The 14,219-nt window shown below is 38.2% G+C and overlaps 1 protein-coding gene across 1 annotated transcript in view; it reads left to right on the top strand.

Annotated features, from left to right (window-relative positions):
* Positions 1–14,219, top strand: part of cacna1ia (calcium voltage-gated channel subunit alpha1 Ia) — a 493,137-nt gene that overhangs the window by 290,289 nt on the left and 188,629 nt on the right. Inside the window, exon 9 of the mRNA XM_055153099.1 lies at positions 2,949–3,325. Within this exon, the coding sequence (XP_055009074.1) occupies positions 2,949–3,325 (377 nt within the window). The remainder of the gene's footprint in view (positions 1–2,948; positions 3,326–14,219) is intronic.

Here is a 14,219-nt window from a genome sequence, read left to right on the forward strand (position 1 = left end):
GTGGTAATTTTCAAGTTAAGCAGCTCCTTTTACGTTTAGTTCAGTAGAGCTTGACAGTTCCAAGGCCAAAATTATAAATGGTTGTAATAAAGATGTATGGGGTTTTAAAACACAGTGGAGCACCTCCTGTATTACCACACGACATCACAAGGTAGAACAGAGTTTTTTGGGGTTTTTTTCTGTTTGTGAGAAGAACTCAGTCTAAATATGCAGAATTTATGTGTTAAAACAAAAACAAACACAACAAAACATAACTCCAATTATGTTTGTGATCAAGAAACATTATATAGATCAAAAAAATAGTGTAATTTAGTGTAATATAGGCCTTTTAAAACAATAAAAACAATTATAATTAGGGGTGTAACAATATCCAAAACTCGAAAATAGATACGATATCACAATGATGTGCATCTCACGGTACGATATTTATTGTGATATTTTGGAGAGGCTTTTTTGCTTTTAAAATACCCTGACAAGAATTTGGTGTGAATTATTTCCATCATAATCCCAAAAATTAAAGTAAAAACATATAACTTCATGTTGTCTGCACTGAAATGAATCATGGGAAATGAAGTTCCTGAAGTTTATTCGCTATTGCTCCTATAAAACAATGCATTTAAGCAAAGGAACTTGTAGTGAAACTTTTGACGATACGATATCACGATTTTTCGGTTACTGTTACATCCCTACTTGTAATGAATTTAAGGATGAAATGTTACACAGTGAGGCTTTAAGCTAAATGATTATTTGTCTTACTACAAAAGAGGTTTCAACACTTCAGCGTGTATGTATTTTTGTTGAGGTACAGAATTACATAAAACATGACAAATCTTCCAAACATTTGTGACGATAAAGAGTTTTTTCTCACTAAAATGCTTCCAGTGTTTCTAATTAGTATCAGAATTCGCGACCTGCTGTGTTTTATTATTACATCTGATACACTGTGTCTTGTATTGATTCGTGTTGAGATTTCAGACACGGGGCGGCTGTCGATTTCATCAAACATGTTTTCAATGAATTTCTAAAACTCTTCATCATGAACAGGGCTCAATGGGTAATCATATCCAAATGAAATTACAATTTGAAAACCAAACGCCTGATTTTTGTTTCAGATTAGCAGTTCATATTTCACGCCGATTCTTCACAGTGGGTTCAGAACAGGCTCTGTGAAATTAATCTTGATTTATTTATTTTAAGAATTGTTCAAATCACAATATTTGACAGAAGAAATGAGCCCGATGCCTTTTCTTTCTCTGCGATCTGTAACTATACTGGATAATCAGACATCGTTTTCTCTATGTGCTTGTGCTGGAAACTGAATATAGCATTTTTGTTTTTTAGTCATGTACTTTACGTCATTTAACTGCATTATTAAAATTGTAGTTAAGTGTTTTCTTATGTTTTCTCAACTACCATCAAATCAATCTTTAAACAGGGGCACTATGCAAAGTTGACTTTTTGAAGCTTTTTATCATGTTGTAAAGTTTTTCCCTTATCAAAAACATGCCTGAAGTGATTTTAGATGTCATCCATGCATGTTTGAGTAATCTAGCGATCTCTTCAGGCCCTATTCAAACCCTCCGTACGATGGCTGGGTTGCCAGTATGATACATACCTCGATATATAGGCCATGATACGATGCATATCTCGATAAAAACAAAAGCTGACTCATGGGTGTGATACTAAAAGTCTTTATTAAACCACTAATATGCAAAATGCCCATTTTAATCATCAAAACAATGAATGTGCCAAATGTGTCGCATGAATGAGTCTCTTTCCTCTGAACAAGCAACAAAATTGTAGCCTGATTCGTCAGCTGGTTTCACTTCATGGAAACCCTCTGACCTCGCATCATTAGGATTAGTTCGCTCGACGGTAGGCGGGAACTTTTTTATTTAACCAGTCGCTGCTATTTGGTCGTGATGTATGTAATGAGCCAAATCCCATAAGAAGAAGGGCTATAACGTCTTTCTCCTTGATAAAATTCACCAAACATTCTTTTTGTTCCGGCTTTAAATCCTCGATCTCGGGAATCGTCGCCAACACAGAATGTCTGTCTTCGTCGACATCCATCTCGACCGCTTTGTTTACTGTTGTGCTGTACCACAAAAGGGACCCAGACAGGCGCTTGAGTTTGATGTCATGACTTTGCAGCTCTTCGCTGATTGGCCGGTGCACAGTCTACAACTTCCAGGGTTTTTGCAAACCGTCTAGTGTATTTGATTCCTGACCTAGTCGCTGGACATAAATGAAATTAAGAGGAGGCACTAGGTGGCATGAGACTGGTGAGTGTAACACGGCTTGGTGGAATCATCTTACTATCAGGGTTCCCACGGTCATGGAAATCCTGGAAAAGTCATGGAAATTGAAAGTGTAATTTTCCAGACCTGGAAAAGTCATTGCAAATTCAATGAACGTTTTGGAAAAGTCATACAATTTCAGTCTCTCTTTCACGCAATTACAGTGTTCTGTTAAGTTCTCATGAGGCTATTATGATTATTTCCGAACGTCTGTGGCATTTGTTTAAAAGAGACAACAATAAAATGACAGTATTTTGAATGTTAAAAAACTATAAAACCAAACCATACGGTGAGAGGAAAGACTTAACATTTCATATTTAGCCCTAAAAGTCTGATCAATTCTACACATGTAGGTGCAGCAAAGTCATGAAAAATTCACTTTAGGTCATGGAAAAGTTTTGAAATTTTGTCAGTGAAAAGGAGTGGGAGCCCTGTACTATGGAACATTCCAGGTAAAGAAATAACATCTCCATGGAGACAAGCATGTGGCTATTCCTCCACCAGAAAAGTCACGTAATGCACCTTTTTAAAACAATGTAAAATACGTAAAGTGTTCTTACTGATGTTTTCTCACGTTTTAGGATTTACCGCTAATTCAATCTTTCATCTAACAAAGCCATAACTAAACTTATGTTGGTGTTTTTCCAGTTTGCCGATGCCCACGCCCGACCAAACAGACCCACGACTCCCAGCCCCTGGCAAACTCCGTCAGCGTGGCTTTACCCGACGACGCCGAGGAGTGCCCCGTCTGCTCCCTGTCCCTGAAAGAGAGGACCAAGACCGCAGACGAAGAGGACGGAGAGGACGAGGAGACGGCTGTCAAGGAGACGGACCGCGACGACCACCCGGAGGACCAGGTCCCGAGGAAAAAGAGGAGGCGCACCTGTTTGGGACACTGTAAAAACCTCTGGACGGATATAAGGAGGAAACTGTGGGGGATAGTGGAGAGCAAGTACTTCAGTCGGGGGATTATGATCGCTATTCTGATCAACACGATCAGCATGGGAATCGAGCATCACAACCAGGTAAGACAGACTTTTTATTGTACATTCGTGAATAGTGTGAAGCAAAATGAAGTCTCTATTCTAGTTATTATTAGTATTATTTATTTACCTTTTTTGTTATTTCTTTTTACATAAAAGTGAATAGTTTGATGCAGAGTTTGTCACACCATTCTCTGATCTATGTTGTTTCCTCATCACAAAGGAAGTTGTGTTTTGTTTTATTGACACATTTTTAACACACAAATCCTGCATATTTAAGCTGTGTTTTTTTTCCTCAAACTGAAAACACTCTGTGCCACTTTGAGATGTCATGTGGTAATACAGAAAGTTCTCCACTGTGATAAAGTCCATACACCTTCACTAGAATCAGTTGGATAATTTCAACCCTGGAATTGTCAATCTCTACTGAATGAAAGGTAAAAGTTAGTTATTGCAAACCTGCACATACAATTCACATAACACCATAACAATACAGATGCAAATACAAACATACATGGTTTGAAAAGGGAATGGATGAAGCAAAGTTTATACATTTTCCAATCCACTCCCACACTTCACGAGCCTGATTAATCAGCCGGTTTTACTTTGTGGAAACCGTCTGACCTCGCAGCACTAAAATCCGTTCATTGTTGATGGTAGGCAGGTACTTTTTTTATTTAACCAGTCGCTGCTATTTGGTCGTGACGTATGTAATGCGCCAAATCCCGTAGGAAGAAGGGCAATAACATCTTTCCCCTTGATAAAATTCACCAAACATTCTCTTTGTTCCAGCTATAAATCCTCAATCTCGGGAATGGTTGCCAACACAGAATGTATGTCTTCATCTACATCCATCTCGACCGCTTTGTTTACTGTTGTGTTGTGCCACAAAAGGGACCCAGAAAGGTGCTTGAGTTTGACGTCATGGTTTCACAGTTCTTCACTGATTGGCTGGTGTGCGGTCTACAACTTCCGGGGTCTTTGCAACCCATCTAGTGTATTTGATTCCTAACCTAGCTGCCGGAGAGAAATTAAATTGAGTGGAAGCACTAGGTGGTAGGTTCACAGAACAACACTTCAATTACACATATATATTATACATAAGACAAGACAAAACAAACATTCACAAACTCATCTATACACCACACTGGCCCAACACTCTCTGACCCTACACCTCCCTCCCCCTGACCTCACGCTCTGTGCTGAGGGCAACACTGTCTCTCCTCCAGCCACTTTTTTCATTGTTTCTCTTTTAAATAGTTGTTAAACTATATCAGAGTCCTACACACTTTTAGTTCTTCTGATAATCCATTCCACATAATGAGATGCATATTGACTTTAAAGTAGTTCTAACTTTTGGCTGATACATTTTTTTTATTACCTCTAAGTTTGTAGTTATGATGTGTATTTCGATTAAAAGGAGCTGTCCACCTTCATGACATCACGAGGTGGAACAGAGCATTTTGAGCTTTGGAGATGTAGACAGACTAATAATTCTGGATTACTCAAACATGTGAATGAAACAAAACACAACTCCAGGTCTGTTTTTGAAGAGGTCACAACATTCTAACATGGCTCAAAGCTCACAAGAGTCAATTTTGCGTCATATATTACTTTTAAAAGAGAAACAAAATCAACATTTATGAGTTTTTAGCTTTTTTTTCTGTTATCATTAACTTACTTTTACTTCAAGTAATCCTGTATTGTCAGGCATTTCAAGCTTTTTTCTTTTTTCAGGCTCCAGTTCTTTTGTCTTATTGTCTGGAAAATGTCATCTCTGGGCCATATATTGTGTTAAAAAATAATTATTTTATACAATATACAATTTTTTGTATAGTAAAGATCCTATTTTATGCATAATTGACTCTTGTGAACTTTAAGCCATGTTACAACTTTGTTATCTGGAGTTGTGTTTTGTTTCATTCGTACATGTTTATAAGTCTGTCTATAAAAGTGAAAAAATGCATGGCACACTCAGATGTCCGATGTCCAAAAGCTTTTTTTTTTTTTTCAAATAACCTTTCGGCAAAAAAAGCCTTCGTCAGATCATTTTTCTTGCTTTGGACCACAGTATACAAAATAGTTGCCAGCCCAGGAGCTCATATACGCCTCCAACGAAAAGTGAGGTCACCCAGTGAGTTCAGCCCACTCTACAACATGAAAAAACACTTACATATTTACATTATATTTACATTCTCATAAAATACACAAATAGTTTGATCATATCACAAAAACCATCTTAGGTCAAAGTCCAAATTAAGTTCGTGAGGAGCTAGAGCAGGGGTGTCAAACTCATTTCGGTCCGGGGGCCGTATCCAACCTACTTTGATCCAAAGGGGCCGGATCAGAAAACTCATGTCATATAAACCCCAAAAATAACAATAAGTTAAAATATTGGTGCAGAGAAACGCAAATCTATTACAGAAATCTTTTTAAATAAATGAACTCTTTCTTTTACAAAATATTATAATATTATGAACAACCTGAAACTTTAAGAAAAATGCATTTTCAACATTTTAACATGAACTTGTTTGCAAATAGGAATCAATTTTTTTTGGGAAAATCTTGCACTCGGCTCCACTTTTCTCATGTTGGACATTTTTCTGATGAGGGTGTCACGGTCAACAGTCAAAACGATCGTCCTTTAAGAGCGTTTGGAAAGAGACAAGTCTTCATTTGTGCTGCTCTGGTGGGAGGGGCCACGTACAGAGACGCTGGAGACGCTGCTGTGATAAACACCACAGAAAATTAACAAGATTTTAATAGAAAATATAATTAAAATATTTTAGTAGAAAATCAGCCGAGGGCCAGATTAAAGGTCTTGGAGGGCCGGATCTGGCCCCCGGGCCGTATGTTTGACACCTGTGAGCTAGAGTGTTTATTTGGTGAATCCAGAAGTGCTCTCTTTTTGACAGAATCTCCATATTCTCTGTTCTACCTTGTGTTATGTTCTTGATGAGAAAACAATCTTATAACATAGATCAGAAAACAGCTCAATAGGCCTTTAAAAACTGAATGAAATTGCAGTATGGAAAGGCCGAGTCAGCAGCGGCGAATCAGTTCTACAGTTTTGTACAGAAAGCCGATGATCCTGTTGCTATAATGAATTAGCTGAGATCCGTATTGGAGCTTACAAAGAACAGGTACAGCATTATTTGTTGCTCATTGAACTTCATTTAACTCCTTTCACTTTTGTACCAGATGCACTTTGGAGATACACAAAGCTGGCATTTCTTATACCCCACCCGAGGAATTAAACGTTATGATGTGGCCTGTAGTGTGGTCCCGTGTTGTGACATGTAGAGAGACGGGGAGTGCTGAGACGTAAACATTTACTCTAGCTCCAAACCAGACTCACTAAGTTTAACGCACAAAGAAATACGAATGGCCCAACATCAAGAGTCAGTCCACTCTTGTCCCAGTCTATGGCAGGTCAAAAAATGGACAGGTAAGAAGCAATGAGCACGTATAGGTGCACATCAGTATTCTGGTTATTAGCCATATCCCGGTTATTGCAGTATTCGGGATACTGCGTATACATGCGTGCTGATAAACCGGGATACTCAAATCCCCCGTGTACATGATCAAATGGAGTATCCCGGTTTCTTGACATAATCTTACAAATGTGCAAGTGCAAAAATGAATTTAATCTAAATGTAATAAACCAGGAAAAATACAAACCGTGAGCTCCTTTAGCATAAGAAGCTCGGGAGGTTTAATCAGCGTTAAAGAGCTATGAGATCTCCCACAATCCACTGCACAGATCAAACCCAACAGATTGTTCATTAAAATCTTCTCCATAAATAAAATCAACTTTACAACACATAAACCATAACCACTATAGATCCTGTTTGATCAGATAATTCAGCTCAAATCACATTTGTTTACGTTTTACTGAAACAAAACTTAAGACCGTATGGCTAATTTGCATAAACTGTTAGTGCTGATAAAAACAGCTCGCTCCTTGTGCCGCTGATGTGATCAGACACGACTCAGTGGATTATGTGTGTTCTTTTTGTGACAGAAGAGGCGCTGATGATGGTGAGTCTGTTCTGTGCGTGTATCGTAGGAGATAGTTTTAGCTTTTCAGCGATCACACACGTGCAGATTGTCGCGCAGCTCTTCATTTTGCAGTCATTTCACTCATATATGGTCACTTTATTTATGTTGATCACTTTATTTAAGTTGGTCACTTTATTTATGTCGCTACTGTCACGATGAAAAGACTGGAAAGTGTTTGTCTTTTGGACGCATGCGCACTCAACTTTATGTTGCAGTAGCCGGGATACTGCGTTTACTTGCCACAGTATCCCAGTTACTATCAAAATATACCGGCTACAGTATTCCGGTTTCTAATAAACGGGATACTGCCATAACCGGGATACTGAAACCGGGATACTGCGTATACAAGCACCATGAAGAAACCAGGATTCACAAAAAACACGATCATAACCTGGATACTGATGCGCTTGTGTACGCACTCTTAGACTGATATGTATTTATAATTGTATATGGCAAACCTGCTGGACACTGGCTCCACTGGTTCCAGTTCACTTTCTGCTGAAATAAACATCGCACCCACTCTCCATCTACTCCATTAAACAGATTAAATGATGGCTAGTAGTAGAAAAAATACATAGACAGTTTGCTATTTTAAAGGTGCTTCAAGCAAAAGCACATTTCATGAAAAGGAGTGTGAAGAAAAAGAAAAAAAAAAAAAACATATATTAACCCACCCCTGTTCATTACAGTTTCAAAAATTCCAAAATTATGTGGTTACTTCTGTACACTGATGACGAAACTTTACAAATATTTACATATAGCAAAATAAATTACATACTATGCATAGTAAATAACCCAATTTCTTTCTTTTTTCTTGTATTGTACTGTATTATGGTCATACAAACTAATAATAATGATAAACATGATAGCCGCGAGGACTTAAAAGTCTTAAAAAAGGTCTTAAATTTCATGTTCCTAAATTAAGGCCTTAAAAAGTCTTAAATTCTGTTGTCCAAGTCTTATTTTTTTCAGAAAGGTCTTAAATTTCATTAGCCTATTATTTTGTAAACTCAAAAAAATAAAGAAAGCACAGAAGTTTATCATTGATGATTGTATCAAAATAAGCAAAATGAGATTGATGAATGTAAGGATTTTATTTTATTTTTTCATTTTTTTTTTCTGTTTATAGTCGTACAAACTAATAATAATATTAACGATCCCAGTACCATATCCGACTTCTCCTGGTATCTGCGATCTTTGGGATTCAAATCACGACGCCTTAATCGTAGCTCTTGGGTTTGCATCCTGTTCGAAAAATCTGCTTAAAAATTGGACTAAGCCAGTTATCCGGATTTCCTGGCTCGCATTTCAAGGTTGCGTATGATCCAGCGTCTCTTGTCGGCCCGCTCTGACCCCGTGCGACTCGCTGAGGGGTGTGCAGCGCGGGGGCAGCGCTGCTAACGGAGGTGTAAACGTTTAGCCTGGCTCCAAACCGCACTGAGCGCAACAACTCCTCCGGGGCACGGGGAGGCAGCAGAGGCAAGAGTCTGGGTGAGGAAAGTGGAGGAAGCTGCCAAGAAAGCAGATTCAAACGATGTAATAGTTGGCCCGGACTGACCACTGACCTTCACTTTGGTTCCAGAATACACACTTTTCCAGTACTTTACAAAGTTGTGAGTCTGGCTGTAAAACTGTACTGATACTTTGCGGCTGATATCATCAACATTCACTAAGGCTACGTTCAGACTGCAGCCTGAAGTGACCCAAATCTGATTTTTTCGTCCCTATGTGACCTGTATCTGATCTTTTAACGACAGTCTGAATGACACAGATCCGATTTTTTTTCAAACGCGACCCAGGACACTTGGATATGTGCTCCTAAAACCGATACATATCCGAACTTTTGACATGCGACTTCAGTCTGAACGGCCAGGTCACATTCATCCCGCCTACATGTCAGGCTCGGAGTCTCGTCAATTAAAGGTTGTATAGAGGATATTTTAAGGGAAGAGAAATAATTTTTCAAATGTTGTGCATGTGTGACACCACCTTCCTCCTCCACAGCTCCTCAGTAGAAACATCTCGTCCCGTCTCTTTACTCTAGAAATCACGTTTGTTTACAGCCAGTTCAGAATTACCGTTGAAGTTTCCTGTCTAGAAATAATTTAGCGACCGACGCGTCTTCAGTTTTTAGACCCTTCGTCTGCTTCAGTCGCGCCATCGCTGGAAGGAATCTCCAAGAATCACCTCAGTTTGTCTTCGCTCCTTTTCTCCTTCTCTTCTTCTTTCAGCGACCTCAAAAAACTGACTTTCTTTGGCGGCGAACCGGTCGTTGATTCTCGTCCACCGTCGCGACAAACTCTGTGCGAATTGCGACGAAGCTACAGTTTGAAAAAGCCTCTAAGAACTGCCCCATACACCACGAAATCCCTGCGCGACAACGAGTCAGTTACGCTAGAAACGTAGGGAGTTTGATTGACGACCTAACAGCCAATAGAAAAAGAGGGAGCCTCGTTTTCTATTGGCTGATGTTTATCTGGCCTCAACATGTCCACAGTTGATGGATTTTCATTCTTTTTGTCATCATAATTACGAAGCTGCTGCATCTCGGTAATGGTATTTTAAACTTTCATTGACAATTTGAAACAACAAAAAAAATCCTCCATACAACCTTTAAGGGAAAGCGTAGTGTCAGCTTCTTCTGGAGGGGCCTGAAAAGAGCCTTAAAAGAGAGTCCAGAAGGATTAAAGGTGTTCACAAACATGTCTCTTTATTAGGCTCACACAGGTACAGATCTCTTGATTCAAGTTGATTCACACAGCATCTCTCCACGTCACCTCTCCTAGTACAAGAAGAGCTGACAGCTTTATACTGACCATCTCGTCAGAATATTGACAAACTGTAACTGGTATTTACAGGAAATTCACAGAAATGTTGACCCAGACAGTGTAACCACAGATAGTCATATGTTAAAGAGTTCAGACACTCCCCCTTTATGTCTCATATACATCACAAAGTCCATTGTCAAGTTAAAAAGCCCAGCCCCTGCACCAAGTTTTCACCTCCAGTCCAGAGCCTTGTCTCCTCTCACCTCTGCTCCCTCCTCTTCCTCCTCCCCTCCCTTTTTATTAGTTGATTAGGTTATTTTTAGTCTGGCCAGTAGATGGCAGCAAGACAAAAAACAAGGTAACCAGGTGTGTCTCTGTAATCATTTAATTAGGCTCAGGTGTGTGCAAACAAATCAAAGCAAACCAAGGAATGTGAGGGGAAACAGAGACACTACTGGTGAGGAATTTTAACTTTAAAATTAGTTTAAAAGGAACTGTAAATAAATTCAATTTAAGTTTGAAAATGCCAAAAGAGTTAAGTTGAATAACTAAATTGTTTAAATCAGATTTACTACTCTATAAATAAAGAAAATGATGTAAATCCTAAGTTTAAGTAGCTCTAGTTAAATATTATATAAATATATGTTATTTAGCAATTAAAAAACAATGTATTTATGTATCAGAATTTATCTTCAAATATTACTTTCATATTCATTTAAAACTGTATAAAAAGTTAATTATTGGATTAAAAAATTATTGGTTAAAATGATAGCTATTTAAGTTCATGTGTGAAATGTGCTAGATATAAAAAAAATACAATAATATGTATATAAATAATATATTATATATAAATTATATTATAATTGAAGTGTATTAATTAAAATTAAATTGGATTATATAACTAATGAAATTGTAAAATGCTAATTTAATTACACATTTGTTTACTTTAAAGGTTTTCGACCTGCTACTGCTGCTGCTACCGCTACATGCTGCAACTACAAATACCACTACTACTACTACTACTACTACTACTACAACTAAAAAAATAATCAAATTATTTCAATAAAAAACTTCAAGCCGAGTTGAGCCTTGTGTCTGTTTCCCTGGTTTTTTTTCAAGTTGGACCTGCATTCCTGAAATAAAGACTTGACATCCATCATAACATGTCCCAAACTCATTGACATTTTAAAGTTCAGACACTGACTTCTCTTTATGACACTTGTACAAGAACATTGAACCCCTTCCCACACTGCATGGTGAATTAACATGAATGAAAAACTAAAAATACAGAAATTAATTCCCACAGTAGCCAGGCTGGTGTTGTTGTCGAAGTTTTCAGCTTGTCTGAGAAAGGGTGGAGGTAAAAGTCTGGAGACCAACGGGACGTCTTACTCGGGAGAAGTTTATTTACCATCAATAATTCGGGCCCGGGGGGACTTGAAATGTCAACATAGTATGATTTCAAAAGAGAACATAGTGTGATCTTTGAGTGTTCAAGCCCCTTTGACGACGCTTCCAGAGGAGGAGGTTTATAAAGCAAGTGGTGAGACTATGAAGGCCAGTAAGCACCAGTTAGTCGAAATAAATAATACAAATAAATAAATTCTCTAGTGCCTCTGCTCAATTTAATTTCTCTCCAGCAACTCGGTCAGGAATCAAAATAATGTAATCTTTCCCTCTCTCTCTCTCCTCCTCTCTGTCTCTTTCTCTCCTCCTTGGTGTCTCTCTCTTTCTCTTCTCTCTCTGTCTATCCATAATTTAGCCAGTGCTAAATCCCATAGATTCATGTGTTCACTGACCTCTCTCTCTCTCTCACACACTTCTTAATTGTTTTCTCTCCCTTTGTCATTTTCTCTTTCTTCTCTCGCTGTTTGTCTATCTATAATTTACTCACGCCAAATCCCATCTCTCTCGCTGTTTCTCCCTTCCTTTGTCTTTCTCTCTCTCTCCCCTTCTCCTTCATTGAATTCTCTCTTGTTCTTCATCTCTCTCTTCTCTATCTGTTCATCTTCACTTAGACTCATGTGTTCAGTGACTTTGCTCGCGTGCCTCCATCATCTCGCTCTCTCGTTCTCCGTCCTTTTCTTGTTTTCTCTGTCTTTCTCTCCTTTACCTTCTCTCTCTCTTTCTCTCTCTCTATCTATCTCTATTGTTCCCTTTCTTTTCCTCCATATCTCTCAATTTTTTTCCCTATTGCACTTTCCTTTCCTTATCTTCTCTCTCTGTCTCTCTCTAACCCCTCTCTCTCTTTCTATTCTATTTATCTTTCTTTATAGTTTTCTCTTTCTCTCTCTCTAAAAATATTTCCCTCTCTTCCCTCCCCCTTTTCTTTTCTTGTCTTCTCTTCTCTCTTTTTTCTTTCTAATCTCCCCTCTCTAACTCTGTCTCTCTCCATAGTTTGTTCTCTTTTTCTCTGTAGCTCTCTCTCTCTAAAATTCTTTCCCTCTCCTTTATCTTTCCTTTTATTGTCTCTCTCCCTCTCTCTCGTTCTCCATCTCTCTCTTCTTCATCTGTCTATCTATAATTCACCCCAGTGCTCACTTGGCTTGCACACCTCCGTCATCTCTCCCTCTCTTTCTCCCTCACTTTCTTGTTTTCTCTCTCTCTCTTTTCTCTCTCTGTCTGTCTATAATTTACAGATGCCAAATCCTGCAGACTCATGTGTTCACTCCCTCTATCTCTTTCTCTATCTCTCCATTGTTTTCTCTCTTTTTCTGCATATTTTTTTCCCTCTAAAAATATCTCCCTCTCTCTTTTCTCATCTTCTCTTGCTTTCTTTCTTCCTCGTCTTTTCTTTCTTTCTTTTCTTTCTTTCTTTCTTTCTAGCTTTATCTCTATCTATCTATCTATCTATCGCCATTGTTTCCTCTTTTTTCTCCAGATTTCTCTAAGATCTTTTCCTCTCTTTGTCTTTCTCTTTCCTTTCCTTGTCATCTCTTTCTTTGTCTGTCTGTCTCTCTCTCTATTTCTCTGCATTGTTTCCTCTCTTTCTTAAATCTATCTCTAAAAAACTTTCCCGCTCTTTCTTTTTCTTCTCTTTCTTTCTCTCTCTCTCTCTCTCTCTCTCTCTCTATCTCCATTGTTTCCTCTTTTTCTTCATATCTCTCAAAAAATCTTTCCCTCTTTTACTTTCCTTTCCTTGTCTTTTCTCTCTCTGTTTCTCTTTCTTTCTTTCTAACCCCCCCTCTCTCTCTCTCTCTCTCTCTCTCTCTCTCTCTCTCTCTCTCTCTCTCTCGCCATTGTTTCCTCTCTTTTTTCTCCAGATTTCTCTCTAAAGATCTTTTCCTCTCTCTGTCTTTCTCTTTCCTTTCCTTGTCATCTCTTTCTTTGTCTGTCTGTCTCTCTATTTCTCTGCATTGTTTCCTCTCTTTCTTAAATCTATCTCTAAAAAACTTTCCCTCTCTTTCTTTCTTTTTCTTCTCTTTCTTTCTTTCTTTCTTTCTTTTTTCTTTCTCTCTCTATCTCCATTGTTTCCTCTCTTTCTTAAATCTATCTCTAAAAAACTTTCCCTCTTTCTCTTTCTTTTTTTCTTTTTTCTTCTTTCTTCTTCTTTCTTTCTTTCTGTCTCTGTCTCTCTCTCTGTCTGTCTCTCTCTCTCTGTCTCTCTATCTGTCTCCATTGTTTCCTCTCTTTTTCTTCATATCTCTCAAAAAATCTTTCCCTCTTTCACTTTCCTTGTCTTCTCTCTCTGTTTTCTTTCTTTCTTTCTTTCTTTCTCTCTGTCTCTCTCTCTCTCTGTCTCTCTCTCTCTCTCTGTCTCTCTCTCTCTCTCTGTCTCCATTGTTTCCTCTCTTTTTCTTCATATCTCTCAAAAAATCTTTCCCTCTTTCACTTTCCTTTCCTTGTCTTCTCTGTTTCTCTCTTTCTTTCTTTCTTTCTTTCTTTCTAACCCCCCCTTTCTCTCTCTCTATCTCATCTATCTCTATCTATCTATCTCTTTATAGTTTTCTCTTTTTCTCCATCTCTCTCTCTTTAAAAATAGTTCCCTTTTTCTCTCCTTTTGTTGTCTTCTCTTCTCTCTCTCTTTCTTTCTTTCTGATCCCCCCTCTCTCTAACTCTATCTCTCTCAATAGTTTTTTTTTCTCTTTTTCTCCGTATCTCTCTCT

The sequence above is a fragment of the Boleophthalmus pectinirostris genome, unplaced genomic scaffold (genome assembly GCF_026225935.1).
Source record: "Boleophthalmus pectinirostris isolate CB_2022bp ecotype Guang Dong unplaced genomic scaffold, ASM2622593v1 HiC_scaffold_17, whole genome shotgun sequence".
In the NCBI taxonomy this organism is placed as follows: Eukaryota; Metazoa; Chordata; class Actinopteri; order Gobiiformes; family Gobiidae; genus Boleophthalmus; species Boleophthalmus pectinirostris.